The sequence below is a fragment of the Prinia subflava genome, chromosome 2 (assembly GCF_021018805.1).
Source record: "Prinia subflava isolate CZ2003 ecotype Zambia chromosome 2, Cam_Psub_1.2, whole genome shotgun sequence".
NCBI classification, from domain to species: domain Eukaryota; kingdom Metazoa; phylum Chordata; class Aves; order Passeriformes; family Cisticolidae; genus Prinia; species Prinia subflava.
Window position 1 is genome coordinate 79,769,616 of NC_086248.1, and position 18,469 is coordinate 79,788,084.

General features: G+C 43.9%; 1 protein-coding gene across 2 annotated transcripts in view; it reads left to right on the forward strand.

Moving 5' to 3' along the window:
* Nucleotides 1-12,672: 12,672 nt before the first annotated feature.
* UBR2 (ubiquitin protein ligase E3 component n-recognin 2) overlaps nt 12,673-18,469 on the forward strand; it is a 55,966-nt gene continuing 50,169 nt past the window's right edge. For both annotated transcript variants that reach the window (XM_063390758.1, XM_063390757.1), the window contains exons 1-2: nt 12,673-12,874; nt 17,946-18,205. In XM_063390758.1, coding sequence (XP_063246828.1) covers nt 12,797-12,874; nt 17,946-18,205 — 338 coding nt within the window. In that variant the 5' untranslated portion in view covers nt 12,673-12,796. The remainder of the gene's footprint in view (nt 12,875-17,945; nt 18,206-18,469) is intronic.

Consider the following 18,469-nt stretch of genomic DNA (forward strand, 5'->3'; position numbering starts at 1 on the left):
GCTCCTGCAGGGAGCCGCCACAGCGGGCATGGCTCAGGAGGACTGCTTAACCTGCCTACCTCACCATACCGCACAGCCTCTGGAGCAGCTTTGAGACCCCGAACTTTGACGCTGTGCTTGCTGGCGCTGCAGCGGAGACTAAATACCTTGACTCCTTTTTCTTAGTGCGAGGATTCTAAAGGTCTGGTCCTACGGCAACACAGCATCAACAGTTGCCCTTCATACACTACATACGGCTAGTATGTAGTACATACAGACTGCCTCTCTGTATACCCCACTTCCTGCCACTTTGTTTGCCATGCAAACACAAGTGGCAGAAGTCTCAAGAATATTTAAGTTTGTTTAAACTTGAAAAATAGTCAACCATGTGAAAGAAAGTCCTGTGAAGGGGAAGGTTGCAACATAAGCCTGTATGTTCATTGGCATCGATAAGTGCCTGTGTAGGGCATTAGCTACAGAACAAATGTGGTTCTTGCACATCCCTAGGTGTTAAAGCTGACCACCTCTGAGCCACAAACATAGACTTTCTTGGTACCAGCTCACAGACCTCTGTATCCTAAAATCACAGAATGGTTTGGATTGGAAGGCACCTTAAAGATCATCTAGTTTGAAACCCCCTGCCATTAGCAGGGACACCTTCCTCTAGACCAGGTTGCCTAGAGCTTCATCCAACTTGGCCTTGAATACTTCCAGGGATGGGACATCTACAACTTCTCTAGGCAATCTCTTCCAGTGCCTCCCTGCCCTCACAATAAAGACATTCTTCCTAATATCTTATCTAAACCTACTCTCTTTCAGTTTGAATCCATTCCCCCTTGTCTTGTCTCTACAGGCTCTTGTAAAAAGCCCCTCTACATCATTTCTGCAGGATCCTTTCAGGTATTGGAAGGCTGCAGTTAGGTCACCCTGTACCCTTCTCTTCTCCAGGCTGAACAATCCAAATTCTCTCAGCATTTCCTCACAGGAGAGGTGCTCCATCCCTTTAACAATCTCAGTTGCCTCCTCTGGACTCGCTCCAAAAGGTCCATGTCCTTCCTGTGCTGGGGACCCCGGTGCTGGACACAGCACTGCAGGAGGGGTCTCACCAGAGTGGAGCAGAGAGGCAGAATCCCCCTCCTTGGCCTGCTGCCCAGGCTCCTTTTGGTGTAGCCCAGGACATGTTTGGCTTTCTGTGCTGCCAGTGCACGTGGCTGGGTCATGTCCAGGTTTTCATCCATCAGCACCCCAAGGGTCTTCTGGCCCGGGCTGCTCTTGATCTATTCATCCCTCAGCCTGTATTAACTGCTATGTCTAAATACACACTAGCAGTGTTCTGAACTTGCAGTGAAAACAGATGAGATCAGGCACATTTTTGCATGTGTAGTTTTTTTTCCGTTTGCTCTCATGTTGGTTTTTCCCCCTGTGCAACTCATTAGGGACTATTATCTTAATTCCTGTTAAATCTCTTTTAGAGGTTGATGTTTTAACTTACCAGCCTGAGCTCTAGACTGTTGACACATTACGCTGCAGAAAGCAGTGAAATTATCACGGACTGAGTTGGCACTGTGTTATGGGTTAACACAGTTTGGTTTTTAGTTAAAGAATAATATGGACTATTGCCCTGTCAGCACCTTGAATTTCCTTAGAAAAGCCAAGGACCTATCAAGGGCCAGTTCTTGACTACTGGCATGTGGTTTGACCACTGAGAAAACAGAATGCGACTTTTGGTAATACCCATATTAAACGGAGGCTTTGTTCGAGCCCTCGCTCTCTTTTCTCCTGGTGAGCCACCAGGTAACAACGTGGGCCACGGCAGGGCCTGGCTTAGGCCTGCTCCGCCTTGGGCAGCCGGGCCAGGCCCGGCCAGGTCTCCGGGAGCCGCTGCCGTGGGGAGCAGCCCGGGCGGCTGAGCCCTGCTTCTCCCCAGCTGCTGTGGGGAGCGGTCCAGCCGGCTGAGCCCCTCTTCTCCCCGGCTGCCGGCAGGGAAGACGGAGGGCTCTGGCTCGGCAGGGCTGGCCGCGTGCTGAGGGCTGCGGCAGAGGGGCCAGGCCATGGCCCGGCCCGGGAGCAGCTGGCAGCGAGGAAGGGGAGCTTGCAGACTCTGCTGGCAGCCCCGAGCTGAGCTACTGTAGATCAGATTGAGAGATGGAAAAAAAGGCATCCACCAGCCTCCTCCACCGGCATGGCTTCGAGATGTTTGCAGCTGCCGCTCAGCCGAGACCACATGAGCACCGCAGGCCTAGGCAAGTTTTAACTCCTTTCTGCTAGCAAATGGAACTCTTAGAGCACCAACCCTTCCTGAAGTGAGAACAGACAAAGTGATTGAGCTATAAAGGACATAGCATGAAACTTAAAATCAGTGAAGAGTGAGTGAAATGACTATTTGAAACAAAAGAGAAGGAGTGGCCTAATTTAGCTAGACGTCTCTAGTAAACCATAGATAATGAATTATTTTTTTCTTGTGACATATGAATGCTGTTGGGGGGGATATAAAGCTCTGGTTAAAAGGGATATGAAGCTCTTTGCTCTTAAAGAAAAGAAGACTTTAGTTTTTGAAATGAAGATGATTTTAGAAATAGAAGAGAATCTTTGTTTTTTACTCGAAGAGGCATCCTTAAACAGTACCCCTAATAAGCAGACATGGCCCATATGCAGTGTTGAGAAAGCTGCTATTAGGAAAGACCTCACAAAGGCAAGTTTTCTGGGTGGCTGTCTTGTGAGAGATGAGACCCACAAGACAACTTTTATGGTGTTAGTAGAAAATTCCATAGACGTTCCTAAAGGAGATTCCTTTCCTAAAAGAACCGATGAAAAATTATATTTCAATAGTGAAACTGACTGAAAATGACAAATTTTGTTGTATGTGAGAAAGTAAACCATTGGGGGGAAGAGTGCTTTGAAAAGTTTAATTTTATTTAATTTTTTTTCCCCTCTTTCTTTTAGTGTTTGTTAACAAATCTATTTTTTTATCTTTAAGTTGAGCCTGGTTTGCCTTTTCTCCTAATTTTATTTTCACAATAAGAAAATATTTAAACCTCTACACACTGGTTTTTTTTCTAAGGCACTGTGTGATGAAAATAAATCATGTTGTCCCCCTGACATGATCCACTAGTGAAGATGCACATCCTCTTGCCCTGCCTTCTTACTGGATGTTAAGTGAGAGCCCTTCCTCTGTCTTTTTTCTTCATTTCCACTGTGGGAGAAGCTTTCTAATTCTGCACATCGGTTTGCTTAGCAATATTGCTGTTGCCTAATGCAATAAAAATCAGTTATGTAACTGCCTTTGCTAGACTTGCAGAGAGCATTCACCAGACGGGAACATGGCCACGGCATCTTTATGCTTTCATTATTCCTCCTATGTTCGCTGCTATGCTGCAATATGCTCTGCTTTCAGTATCTTTTTAAAAATAATTTTCCTTGACATCATGTTTACAATATTATACACTTATAATCTAAGCTCATGCAAAGACAGAGGGGAAAAAATAAGCTTATTCAGATTTATTGCTAAAAGGGCTGATATTATAGCACTAGTGCCTCTGAGGAACAAAGAATCGCCTACAGTTTGTCAGATAGTATTTTTAATACTCTAATTCTAAACCAAATTCCTAAAATAACCTGTGTTTGCAGATTACCATGTGCTCTTTTGTTCTGAATGTCTTGCTTAGTGAACTATGTCTTATCAATCCACCAAGTACTGGGTGTCATTGTTCACCTCATTCACAATTCATTTTTTAATTAACATTATCACAGGAAAAAATTCTATTTTGGTCAGCATAATTTGTCATTGGAATTGGCAGTACAGAAATAAAAGAATTACCATCTGAATTTATCTGAAGACCATGAAGGAGATGGTGACTAGAAACCTACCTCATCTGGCACTAAAGAGGAAGGGAGAGAAACTATGTAAATGATAATGGCTTTAAAAATTGTATTTGCTGTGTAAAAATCACTACTTCAGTCATTCATTATCTGCTAAGGAAACAGTTTCTTCAAGATTACTGTTACTGAAAATACAAACCTGAATCCTACATTTAGACACATGCTTTATTTAGTGGAAAAGTTTGCTGACTTAGGGAAGATTTCAGAGATACAAATGTCTTTTCAAAGTGATGTTTTTAGATGTTATAGATATGTAATATCAACTTCATGCAGCAAAATGCTGATCATTTGCTTTAATATTAAATCTCAAATTAAGTTGCTAGGGCATCATTGTTTTAGTGAACAGACACAAAAGTGCTTTTTAAATGTTTTTTAACTGTACCAGGAAACATTTCACAGAGAATAGAAACATTTCTGAATCCTTCTCACAAGACTCACCTTTCATAATGATTTCCATACAATTCCACTAAATAGCTTGTTGTTTTTCTGAGCCTTCTTTATAGACATTTATCCCTGCAGTCTAGATATGCAGTATTTTTCTATTTACATTCAGATTAATACAGTGATGTCAAATTGACTGCATCTAAGGTACAGTGAATACACCAGCAAACCAGCTGCTTAAAAATTCCCTCCAACATCTCTTTACCTTTTGATTTCATCCATTTCTAGTTGCAAATGCAACAGGCCCGGAAGATGATCACGTTCGAGCAGCATTCAGCCAGGATAACAGAAGTACTGTATGCTGAGGCCTCTGGAGCGTGCTCTACTGGAGGTCCTTTCTCCTTCAAACCAGCTGGGCTCCAGCTTGGCTGCTGTAGGTGAGTTCTGGTGCATTGAGAAGCAGTCTTCTAGTGGGTCTTTCATTAGTACCTTCAAAACAGATTTTAGAAAGGAACTATCAGTCTCCACTGTGACAATATTTCCTCAATTATGCCTATTGTGCTGGTTTAGGATGGGGTAGAGTTAATTTTCTTCCCAGTGGTTAGTATGGGGCTATATTTTGGATTTGTGCTGAACATAGGGTTGATAATATGGAGAGGTTTTTTGTTATTGCTGAGGGGAGTTTACCCAGAGCCAAGGCCTTTTCTGCTTTTTTGTGCTGCCACGTTGGTAAGGATGTTGGAAGGAGACATAGCTGGGACAGGTGACCCAACTGACCAAAGGGATATTCCAGAGCACAGGGCATCATACTCAGTATATAAAGTGGAGGGCAGAAGGAAAAGGGAGAAACTTTTTAAGTGATCATGTTTGTCTCTCCAAATAAATGCTACACGTGATCAAGCCCTGCTTTCCTGGAGATGGCTGAGCAGCTGCCTGACCTTGGGAAGCAGTGAACAGATTCCTTGTTTTCATTTGTTTGTGAGTGCAGCTTTTGCTTTACCCATTAAATTGTCTTTGTCTCAACCCACAAGTTTTCTACTTTTTACCCTCCCAATTCTTTCCCCAATCCTACTGGTTGGGGGGTAAACAAGTGGCTGCATGGTGCTTGGTTGCTGTCTGGGGGTTAAACCAAGGCACCGTTTTACATTGTGTTCTTAACAGACACAGCATTTATTAATAATACTGGACTTCAATTGAATTAATTCATCCCCAGTCAAACTACCATTTAGGTTTTGCTTTCTTCTTTTTTTTTTTTTTTTTCTTTTTTTTCTTTCTTTTGTTCTTTTTTTCCTTCTTTTTAATGGCAGAGGTAAGCAGTGCTTGAACAGACAGATCAGGAGATGAAAGAGGTATAGATGACACCTGCATCTTTCATAACTATGGTCAGTAGCATTCTATGGGCTATTTTTTGTGCTGAAAGCATGGGGAGACCCAGAAACACCCCATCTAGAGCAGAGAAAATGCCATGAAGATTTACTATTAAGCCCGTTGAAACATTGAAATTGGCTAGGTTTCTCTTTATCAGTTTCTATCTGATAATAGACTTGGTAAGAATTAGGCTTTTTGGCAGAAGATAGTGTCCTCAACCTTAATTCTTATTCTTGAATTTGAATAGTATCTTTGTTTATGAAGTAAATGGCACAGGCTAAATGTTATGGAAAATTCTTCCTGAAGTTGTGAAAAATGATACTCAGGAAGTTGTTATGTTCATGTTGAAATAATGGCTTTGCAGGCTAATTTCTGTTTGCGTTGTCCACTTTGCTAGGTAAAATAAGATGCCTTTCATATTACTAAACTCCAGGATTTTTCTAACATTTTCTTCATGCAGCCCAGAAAGGAAAACAATTAAGTCATACAGCTTTCCTTCACCCTATGCTATTTCCCAGAGAAGATTCATGTTCTGTATTCCTTAGGCATGCACAGTGCATGAATGAGAAACAGTGTGGGCTTTACTGATCTTCTAAGGAGTATATAATTATTTTCTGCATTTTAAGAACAATTACTTAAGAAGCGGCAAAAGAGATTAAAAAAATACAGTAAAATATGTACCCTGCATATACGAAGGGTACATACAAAAGGAAATTATGCTTATTCTTGGGAAACTCAATATGTAAATTACTAATAGAGGGGAGAATGAGGAGAAGGGAGAGGAAAGGAGATAAAAAAAGGGAAGAAGCAACTATGCATACTCACTATGAGAATGCTTATAAAGTTTTAAGGAATATAAGATGTGAAGCAGCACTCACTCTCAATGCACAGCTTTCCTGTAACTTAGCACTGTTTGGCAAAGGCAACATTTATAAGTGCCTTCACCTAGAACTGCAGGCAATTATGACTTGGTCTGCCTTTCCTGCCTGTTTATTCCCCTCACATGCATTGTCTAGATTTGGCAGTGTAAATTCACCAAACCAGAGATTTTCTCAGCAAGATTTGCTAGGTTAGGCTCCTGCTCAGTGGGTCCTTACCTCAGCCGTGAAGGCTGATAGGAGGTGTGAAGTAGAAACAGTACTCATCTTGTGCACAATGCTTAGGTCCATGCAGAAGTTGCCAGCAAATGAAGGAAGGTGTGTTTTTAAACCTCAGCACACTCAGGTGCCCTGTGGCAGGGTCAGACATGTCTGCTTGGTTTGGGCCCAGCTGTAATTACAGAAGTGCAAGGCAAACGCATGGGTACAGCAGTGGTACAACAGGTTTTAGAAAGGCCTCGTAAGATGCCGAGCCTGTATGTGCTGAAATGCAGTTATGGAGGATGATTGCTGGGTTTGGTGGTGGTGACTTGTTTTTTGAGAGGCAGACTGGAATCCCCACTCCAGTGAGCAAGCCACGCCTCAGTTTGCCTGGCCCCTTGGAACCTGAGCAACAGAATTTATAGCTTCTGCTATTTAGTAACATTGGTCTTAAAGCCATAGTTGCCACATTTGTATAATTTACTGATATATTTTCTTTCTCTGTGCATGGAATTTTGGAGCCTTCCAGGAAGCCCTCACTGCCCGCTGGCAGTGCTGACAAGGACATTTCAGCTGAAGGGGGCACCCAGCTTTGCCAGCCACACTGGAGATGTCCCCAGTCCCAGATATCGCTTCACACTGGGGGAGACTGGTGCACAACAAGCTGGTGGTGCTGGTGTTCAACAAGCTGTCCATGAGCCATCAGTGTCCTTGTGGCTAGGTGGCCAACAAAATCCTGGGGTACATTAGGAAGAGCATTGCCAGCAGACTGGGGGAGGTGATCCTGCTGCTCTATCCATCTCTGGTGTGTTGTGTCCAGTTCTGAGCTCTTCAGTAAAAAAAAGATGTGGAGCTTCTGCAGCAGGTCTAGTGGAGGGTAATGAGGATGATTGAGAGACAGGGATCTCTCTTATGAGGAAAGGCTGAGGGAGCTGGGCCTGTTCAGCCTCAAGAAGAGATGATTGAGGGGGACCTCATCGACGTCTATAAGGATGTGAAGGGAGCTGGGCTCTTCTCAGTGGTGCTGAGCAATAGGACAAGAGGCAGAGGGTAGCAACCAATGCACAGAACTTCCACCTTGCAATAAATGTAAAGCCAATTCTAAATTAATAAATGATTTTATTAATTAAAAAAAAAATCATTGAACAGAATTTTGGGTAAGCCAACAATCAAAGAATCAGTGTCGAGTCCTGGGATCAACATTGGGTGAACTTTAGCTGTGGCCTCTATTGCACTGTAGCTCCCTCAGTTCACATCTTTGGTTTTGTGAGTCCTGTTTATATACAGTTTTTTAGCGGGACAGAGCATTACTTCATACTCTCTTTGTCTCCTCAGTTTTTCTTCATATTCATGTAGATTTATCCTTGCCATCAGGTCAGTTGAATAGTTCTTAGTGGGGAGATGAATATTAAATACAACTTCTGGGAATAGCTCATTGAGATGTGCATCCCTGATGGTGGAGCGAGATCCATTTTGGTGGTAATGGTTGGGTTGTTTGCAGTTCCATCTCCAGAGAAGACCCATCTTCTTCAGACCTTCTCTCTTTTCTCTTGTAAATTTGGTCATTCCCCAGTTCCCGGCAGATCGTTTTTCAATTCCCAAATCTGTCTATCCCAGTTTCTAATGATTTTTACCATTTATTTTAAAGGGCACAACTTGGTTTATATTATACATACATTATAAACACGAATTATCCCACATCGTTTAGCACAATTCCCCCCTTATAATTTTAACATATAATTCATGTTTCTCTTTCTTTTACCATTTCTAATTGTTAATATCCTTGCTGAAGGTCACTCCTATGGTTATCCCTTTTTGTTCTTGCCCGTGCCTCAAAGTTAGCTAATGCTGTTGCTGCCCTGCTCCCTTTTCTCCCATTTAAATTCATTATATTCATACTCGCATGCCTTGTATTATCAAATATATTGAACGGACGAGGCCAGGTGTTATGCAAAGCAAGACTATTATTCCAGCTATAGGGCATAGTATAAAGAATCCTATTTTCTCCCACCATATTTTTTCCCTGAATAGTTGAGCCCACCATGAGGTTTGAAGCTTTGAGTCCCCTTTTTGTATGGGTACTTGTGCCGCCTTTCTAATTTCTGTGGCTTGGTCCTTTATAGTTTCCCCGTAACTGTCAATCCCTGCCTGATATTCAGTTCCTTTTAATTTTCTAGAGGCTCCCTCTTCTCCAGCCAACAAGTAATCTAATGCTGCCCAGTGTTGATATATAAAAATCCTCATTTGAGGATGCTATCTAGCCAATAATTCAAGGACATCCAAAGTAAGATTTGAAATGATTTCTACTACTGCCTGCAACCTTAGGAGCTTATCTTGCAGATGGATCAAGGTTTCATATTTCCCGTTTCCATCTCGAGCTCAGGTTGCAGCTAACATCTTTTCTGTTGGCCAATCTTTATTACCCCAATTTTGATTTCTATCTACTTTTTGGGCTCCCCCTTTTAATTCCTTGTTGTCTGATAAGCCAAAGGTTTCTTTTAAGCACACTCTTTCATTATTGTCTCCCAAGGGGTTCACATTGTCTCTTTGTTTCGGTAGCAAGTCTGACAGCTCATTCTTAGGTATCGCCTTTGGGCCGTGGTCAGCTATTTCCCCGCCTGATGTAAACATTTTGTGTCGAGTTCCATTAAAGGCATAGCACCCATATCCCTTGTCCTTCTGGCAGCTATCTGGGCCTCAGTATGCTGTGGTTTCTGCAGCTTTTTGCTCCTTCTTGGTGCTAAGCTGAACTCTCCGAGGCTGACCCACCATCGGGCACACAACTAGGCTCAGGACTACTAGGATCCCCTATAGGTGTATCTCTCTGCCTATGTCTCTGCCCACTGGGTTGCCACCAGCGGCGAGGTAATCTGTCTTCTCAGCAGCAGGGAAATTCTTCTGGGGTTCCATAACTGGGCCGAGCTGCATACTTCCTCTTAGGGGTGCTCCACCTTTACCGTATCTGCGCTGCAGGGTACTTTATTAGTCCTTCGGCAGTCAATTGCTAGGACCTGGGCTCTCAAATCCAATTTTCCCCCTATCCCCTATCCCCTTTTGGAATACTGACACTCGCTGAACGCCTTGCTAATGTTTTGTCCTCTTGGAATAGCCTCCCTTATACCTTGTATTACCATATTTCTTAGATCCCTCATATTTTGTTGACTGTCGTCGGTCTGGGCATCTCACCCAAGTCATTGTGACTTGGCCATTTTAGACTCCCTGGTGAGGATTGGGGATTTCAGCATTCCCACTCTCGTATCCCTGCTTGCCTGATAATTTCCCTCTCTTCATGATTAAATATTGACCCTAGTATTGCCATTATATCATCATACAAGTAAATGGTTGTGCCTAGAAACTCATCAAGCCTATTGGGGACCCCTAGAGGATCATCCATCAGTCTCCCCATCTCTTTCTTAAATGCTCTCATATCTGCGGTATTAATAGGCACAGTCACATAACACTGGGGGTGGTCAGCACTGCCCTTAAGGGGAGTAAGTTGTGCTTATCTTCTTCACTTTCACTGTCTCTTTTGCTTACTTTTTTCTCTTTCCACTGCGTCCTCCTAACTGGGAGGGTGGTGGCTGGTCTAGGCAAGTCAGCGCGTGTGCGGGGGCTAGGGCTGGGAAGGGATACTGAATCCTTCCCGGGAGGTGGCTTCTTCAGGGGCAGGAGATCTTGGGGCTGAGGAGGGGGCATGGGTGGGGGTTGGAATCCCTCCTGTGGAGGCTGGCACTCAAGCGGCGGTGCCGAGGCTGCCACCAGAGGAGCTTGACCTATCTGCAAGGGTTGAGCTGGGTCTCCTGGGGAGGGACTGGGGCTTGTGCGGGCTGGGGTATAAGTATCGAGTATGGTGGAGGGAGGTTATCTAAGGGATCCCATGCATCCCCTCGAGTTTCAGCAGGGCTGTTAGTTCTTACCGGGTACAGCCTGATATTCGCTCTTCTCCATATCTGAGCATAGTCATGTTCCTCGTACTCCTGTGTCTCCTTGTTTGCCACATAAACACACTAGGCCTGACAAGTCCACTGCTCAAATGTGCCAAATATAGGCCAAGTTACATGTCTCCTTATCTCCTTCCCCCCCTAGACTTCTATGCAGAAATGAACCATCCTCTTCTTAGACTTTCTCCTCCTTATGGAACACTCCTTCTAACATTCCAACAGCCATCCCAGTGGGCTTCTCCATGGGATTTCAGGAATGCCTTCCTCAGCAGTTTCTTCCACAGCTTTTCCCTGAACCTTATTCTGGTACAGTCCCATTTTGCCCAGACTACTGTGAAATGGCTTGTCTTTGTCGTGGATAACCCAGATTTTAGTCAATATCCTATTCTTCAAGTTGCAATTTTGGTATCACCAGATTACTAGCCCAGCAGGGGACCAACCAGTGGGGTTTTGTCTGGCGATGGGCTCTCAATTCCCTTGTTTTTCCTGGACCTTACCTGGTTGCAGGCTAAAAGGTTTACCAGTCCTGAACTCCTAAGGATGTACTCTCCCTTTTAGCCTTCCTGTGACCTATTTTCCAACCTACCAAGGTTCAGTGTTTCTCACAAACATATGACAATCGCTTCCCCATCGACTGACCACCTCCCTCGTGGGACAGTGGAACTGTGACCTCAGGCTCCTCACTCTCTTTGTGATAATATCATGTCTTATTCACACCTGGTCACTACCCACTCAACCACACACTACTTACAGTTCCTCTTTCCTGCGTGGATTCTTTGTGCATGTTGAGTTTTATGAGTGAAAATATACCGCGGTTCCTGAAGATCTCTTTCCTGGATCTTCCCTGAGTTCCTGAGAGCCCCCAAGCTATCTTTTATCCTAACCCCTTTGATTGTGGCTTCTATTTGATTGGTTGATTGTCCAGTTGGTTCTACGAAATCTCCCTGTTCCACCAAGCCGCTGAATCAGCGGGGCGCCTCTCGGACGGAAAAAGGGGGACCGCAGAGCCCAAAACTGGCCCCACGTTGGGCGCCAAAATTGTAATAAATGTAAAGCCAATTCTAAATTAATAAATTATTTTAATAATTAAAAAAAAAATCATTGAACAGAATTTTGGGTAAGCCAACAATCAAAGAATCAGTGTCGAGTCCCAGGATCGACACTGGGTGAACTTTAGCTGTGGCCTCTATCGCACTATAGCTCCCTCAGTTCACATCTTTGGTTTTGTGAGTCCTGTTTATATACAGTTTTTTAGCGGGACAGAGCATTGCTTCATACTCTCTTTGTCTCCTCAGTTTTTCTTCATATTCATGTAGATTTATCCTTGGCATTGGGTGGGTTGAATAGTTCTTAGTGGGGAGACGAATATTAAATACAACTTCTGGGAATAGCGCATTGAGATGCGCATCCCTGATGGTGGAGCGAGATCCATTTTGGTGGTAATGGTTGGGTTGTTTGCAGTTCCATCTCCAGAGAAGACCCATCTTCCTCAGACCTCTCTTTTCTCTTGTAAATTTGGTCATTCCCCAGTTCCCGGCAGATCGTTTTTCAATTCCCAAATCTGTCTATCCCAGTTTCTAATGATTTTTACCATTTATTTTAAAGGGCACAACTTGGTTTATATTATACATACATTATAAACACGAATTATCCCACATCGTTTATCACACATCTGAGCATGATAAGGAACTTTACAGTGCAGTGACTGAGCACTGGAGCAGATTACTCAGAGAGATTGCAGAGTCTCCCTCACTGGAGATACTCAAGAACCGTCTGGTAGAAAACCCGTGCCATGTGCTCTGGGATGACGCCGCTTGAGCAAGAAGGTTGGAGCAGATGTGGTCCCTTCCAGCCTGGCCCATCCCGTGATCCTGGGATTCCGTGAGGCGAGAAGGGCAGGCGGCCCGCGGACGCGGCCGGGGGCGGGCACCGACCGCCGGCCTGGCCCCGCAGGTCCCGCAGCGCGGCCCCGGGCCCGGGGCGCCGTGCCCGGCCCGGGCAGCGGCGGGGAAGGACTGCAGCCCCCAGAACGCGGCGCGGCTGCCGGTGACGTGCGGGAGGCGGGGCGGAAGTGTGTGTTCCCCGGGCTGGGCGGCCGCCCGGGCCCCGTTCCGGCTGTCCCGGCCTCGGCCTCGGCGGCGCGGGGCAGGGGGCAGGAGGAGGGAGAAGATGGCGGCGGACCTGGAGGCGGAGGTGCAGGCCATTGACAAGAGCCTGCTGGAGTGCTCCGCCGAGGAGATCGCCACGGTGAGGCGGCGGGCCCGGCGCGGGGAGGGAGCGGGGGCTCGGAGGCCGCGGGAGGCACCGGCCGGGGGAGCCGTTCCCGGGGCCGGGCGAGGCCGCTCCGCCGGGCCAGCGAGCTCTCCGGGAGGGGTGTCCCTGCCGGGGCTGGCTCTGAGGGTACCCCCGGCCGGCAGCGGCGTCCCGCTGGGGCCTCAGCGCGCTGTTGTCGCCAGCGTCGCTGTTGCAGCAGCCGAAATCCATGGCAGCGATCAGCCAGCTTTTCCTGTTGTGCCGGCTGGCGCAGGTGGCTCCCTGGAAGCCACCTGGACGTGGCCATCCCCTGCCGAGGGCTCCCGGGCATCTCGCCCCTTCTTTAACTGCTTACTGAAGTTACGCTCCTCTGCCTCTGCTGCCCCTTCTTCTCTCTCTGCCGGCAATCACCCCTAGACCTGAGGAGATTCTGCCCCCCGCCCAGCTCCCTCCGTTAATTTAGGTGGATCTCTGACCCCAAATACTCTTTACGGTGTTGAAGTGCCATTAAAGGATTCTTCCTTCCTCCTCACTATTTAAGATGCTGTTTTGGAAAAGCTTGCTGTAGTTAATCCTAGGGTTATTAGAATGGGGTGTTTGTAGAGGAAGTATTAGTAAAATCAGTGTAACATTTGAAGAAATCTACTCCTGTTTATATACTTTTTCTTCTCTTACAAAGAGTAGTTGGAAGAGGAATGTGGTCTCTAGCGTAAAGTCTTTGGAGGAAGTTTTGTTTCTGGCATAAATGTTTGTCCTGTTAGACACTTGGGCATTTGAGGCACTGTATGTATGTGTTAAAGAATTGAGACTGCTCATCTGCCTATCTGTAGGATAAAACCTTGAAGAGCTGTCTCTGTGTGTCCCAATGGGAATTACATTGGCTGCTTTCCAAATGAAAATAAAAGACTGTTATAATTCAGATTATCCTCAGATTATGCTTCGGTGCAGGCAAAGATATGATTAGATGGGCAAATGTGCACAGTTAGCTATATCCTAGCTAGTTTAGCTCCAGGATTAGTCTTCCTTCTTCTCTACAGCAAACCCAATAATTCCATCAGACATTTATAAAGTAGTCCAAATTGAGCCCAAATTACCTTGTTTGTGTGAATGGCAGATGGTTTTTTTGGGTCACACTCAAGGCAATCATGCACCCAGGGGAATGCATTTAGGAATTTGCTGCAGGTAGAAGTGCCAACTTAAATTCAGTCAAATCCTTCTCATTTTTATTATCTATCACCACCTGCACAGGCTCCAATTCTGAAATCTATCATTCAAATCTAGTGTGTTTTTTCTGCCTCCTTTGCTGATAGCCCAGTATTAACAAATACCATTCCAAAGCAGTAGTTGCAGCATTTAAGGTTTCAGTTTTTCGTGGCAACAACTTAATGATAAACTTCCAAAGAACAAAAATAAAATAAAAAAGTTGTCTTTAACATAACATGAGCCTACATAGCAAGTATTTTTTTGTAATTTAAAAAACCGATAAATTGTATCTTTTACCTTTTGAAACAGAGTAGTGAGTTGTTTGCTGGCTTACTAGTGTTCTATATTTTGTTCTCGTGGTATCTCTTAACTTAGATGGGAATTTAATAGAAACCCTGATGAACCATTAGCTATTAACTTATGTAAGGTGTTGTTTGATCAATGCTTTGCACATTTTTTTTTCCCAGGGCAGTTAAAGTTGTTGCAGTAGAGTAAGTGTGAGGAGGGAGGAAGTGAAGAGGAATACACTTCCCTTTTTAATAAAAAACTCTCTTGGGAGAATAGAATATTAGCTTTTCTTGCGTGTGATTTCAGGTTAGAAGATAGACAAATACTAATTGAAACCCTGCCTAAATGCAGGATGCTTTTATTAAAGAACAAATTCCAAAGTTTTGAGTAGTTTTTCTGGAGTTCAGTGTTCCCCAGGTAGTGATTTAGAAAGGCAGTGCAACATATGTATACCTATGTATATATTCCTAATAACAGTCTTACTCCCACAGCAGACCTGTGAGTTGCCTTCCTGGCAGCTCTTAGAGTCACATCTGTTTCCTTGTCCTAGTAGCCTGGATTTCCTTCTGGTATTATTTCATCCAGGATCTGATTTTTGAAATTGTATGCACAGTTATGTGTGTAGAACTGGCTCCACAAACAGAATTGGATGTGATGACGTTTGTCGTTGCCACACCTAACTTTCAGACAACTATTGCCAGAATTTTTGGGATGGGAAAGCCTTTTACTAGAGGAACAAGAATTTTCTCTGCCTAGGTATTTGTCTGAGCTTGTAGTGTAGCTAATATGCACTGTATGTTCTCTAGATAGAAATTACTAATGTACTGCTGAATTAAAAGTTAAAGATACTTTGCTGAAAAAATCCTGCCGTTTAATAGCTAGTATATGCTATAGAAAATAATGTAAAAACAAGTTTATTAAATGAAAATCATGGAAAACATTAAGTCACTGCCACTGTGATTGGGTCAGTTCCTGGCTGTAGTAGCTATTTGGCAGAACTGATGAAAGGAGAGGAAAAGATGAATGAACTGGTGGGAAAAAGAAAATTCTTGTTGAAAGCTTAATTTTTTAATTTTTTATCTATGGTATTCTCTGAATTCTAGTGGGAATGGTGATATTATCTGTAAACTTCTAGATTGTTGGCTATGGCTTTTTGGCAACCATGGACTTCCTTTGAAAAAACTTGGGCTTTTACCATCAAAGCTAGATGAATATAGAAAGATTTAGCAGATCAATCATAATTCTGAGAAGTCAAACTTAGGAAAAGATAAGTGAAGAAAACACCCTGACGAATTAGGGTTTTTTAAAATACCAAGTTCTACTTCAGAAAAACATGTCTAGTAAATGAAACTACTTCAATATGTTAAAAAAGACAAAAATTCAGCCAGTCTGCACAGATGCTCAGCTGACTCTGAATGTCTGTGTTCTGAGGAACTTACTACAACTGTGTTATCTCAAACATAAGTTCTTTAGAGGAAGTTATAAATAATTCAGAGTAAATCAAGCTCTAATATTCGATCACTAAACCCATTTATTTTGGCATAATTAATTCTGTATTTTCATGTACAGTTTTAGGTTGATTTTGAACTCTTTTTGGAGGTTGCTGGGGGTATCTGGTTGTCACATTTACAATGAGAAATGGCATGCTGAGGCTGTTTATGTAACACAGGATTTAATCAGTGGACACTGCAAATGGGATAATTTGTTCATTATAAAAACCTTGCAGTCTTAACTTACAGTTTAAACCTTTCTAAATTTGTTATCCACAAGGTTAAAATAAAACAAATGTTGTCCTAGAGGGTTTTTTTTATTCTCTGTGTGTATACCAGGGGAAAAAATAGGAGAAGCTGTGAGTTTTTAAGTGGCTTAGGGCAGTTCAGTAGTTTGATGCCTTTTAAAACTGCCAACATTGTTTTTCACAATTGATTGACTAAGAGAATTGTAGTGAGTTGACCTTGGCTGGGTGCCAGGTACCCTCCGAAGCTGCTCTCTCAGTCCCCTCCTCAGCTGGAGAGGGGAGAAAATACAACAAAGGGATTGTGGTGGAGATGAGGAGCGGGAGAGGTCACTCAGCAATTACTGTCATGGGCAAAACCGACTCGACTAGGGGAAAAATTTGTTTAGTTTATCACCAATCAAATCAGAGTAGGGTAATGACAGACAAAATATTAAAACATCTTCCCCCATCCTTCTCTTCTTCCCTGGCTCCAGTTCACTCGTGTTTTCCCTACCTCTCCCCTGAGCAGCGCAGGTTGCAGAATGGGGGCTGTGGTCAGTTTCTCGTGTTGTTTCTGCAGCCCCTTCCTCTTCAAGGGGAGGACTCCTCACATCCTTCCTTTGTTCCAGCATGGGGTCCCTCCCACGGGAGACAGTCCCTCACAAACTTTTCCAGTGTCAGTCATGGGCTACAGCTTCTCATGAACTGCTGCAGCCTGGGTCTCTCAAGGGAGTGCAGTCCTTCAGGAGCAGGCTGCTCCAGTGTGGGTCGTCCATGGTGTCACAAGTCCTGCCAGCAAACCTGCTCCAGCATGGGCTCCTCTCTCATGGATTCATAGGTCCTGCCAGGAGCCAGCTCCAGCACTGGCTTCCTACTGTGGAGTCACAGCCTCTTTGGGGCATCCAACTGCTCTAGCACAGGATCCCTGTTGGATCTGTGTTCCCCACTGGACCTCCATGGGCTGCAGGGGGATCTCTGCTCTGATGTCTGGAACACCTCCTGCCCCTCCTTTTCCACTGATTTTGGGGTCTGCAGAGCTGTTATTCTCCCATAGTCTTACTCACATCTCCCAACTGCCATTGCTCTCTTTTTGTCCCCTAACTATGCTATTCCTTGTTAAATCTGTTATTCCAGAAGGGCTACTGCTGTCTCTAATGGGCTCAGCCTTGGCCAGCTGTGGGTCCATCTTGGAGCCATCTGTTGTTGGCTCTCTTGGATACGGAGAAGCTTCTGGCAGCTTTAATAGAAGGCAGCCTGTAGCCCCCTCTCTACCAAAACCTTGCCTCACAAACTCAGTGCAAGAATTCATGAATCTAACATGACACTTGAAATAGTAATTCAGATGAGTTATTTTGGTTGCAGGAGAAACCAAAACTCCCTCATTTTCACAGGTGATTTGTTGAAATTAAAAGAGAAAGGGACTATTACCTAATGCTGTGTTTGCTTTTCTCCATGTGCTTTTTGTCTCCGTTCCTTGCCAACTCCAGGCTCCCACTGATCCTCTGTGTCCCAAGCTGGCAGCGTCTGTCTGCACTCCAGAGAAATGTGACCAACATAGTCTAGGCTGTATCCTAAAAATCACTGCCAACATTTTACTGGTCATTCATCCTGGAGGAAAATTTTAGTGAATTTTTGTCTTAAATCTTCTCTATGTCAAAAGGATAAAATGTATTCCTTTCCTAACATCTGTCTTTTGTGATCATTTAGATTTAACACTTCAAAGGAAACATAGTTTTCTAGTTTTGCAATGCCATTTTAGATATTTCATTTAGAAATAAAATAACCTAAATGTCTAGAACTGTGTTTAATCTGTTTCTTAATGAAGATTTTGTGTTCTCATTTCTTCTATTATAAAAGAAATGGCTGCAAGCAAATGACCTTCAGAAAGAAGTATACCAGCATCTGGCCTATTATGTACCAAAAATTTACTGCAGGGGTCCCAACCCTGCCCCTCAGAGAGAAGACATGCTGGCACAACACGTTCTGCTGGGACCAATGGAATGGTATCTTTGTGGTGAAGATCCTGCATTTGGTTTTCCAAAGCTTGAGCAAGCAAACAGACCCTCCCATCTCTGTGGCCGTGTCTTTAAAGTGGGAGAGCCTACGTACTCTTGCAGGTAGCTCAACTTCATATTGTGAAGTCTTTATGATTTGTGAAGTCATGGAACATTTTGCAACAAGAATATACTGCCCTAATGAAAAGTTAATAGCCAAAATGTATTTTTAAAGTAACCTTGCAGTCTTTCATGACAAGTGGGATCGGGGAAAAATCAACACACATGTATAAATGGAAAAATATTAATTAGTGTAATGTAGAATGGTTTTTGTACAAATGAAAAGCAAGATTAAGAACGAATTTGGAGTTACCTTTCAGGGTGATT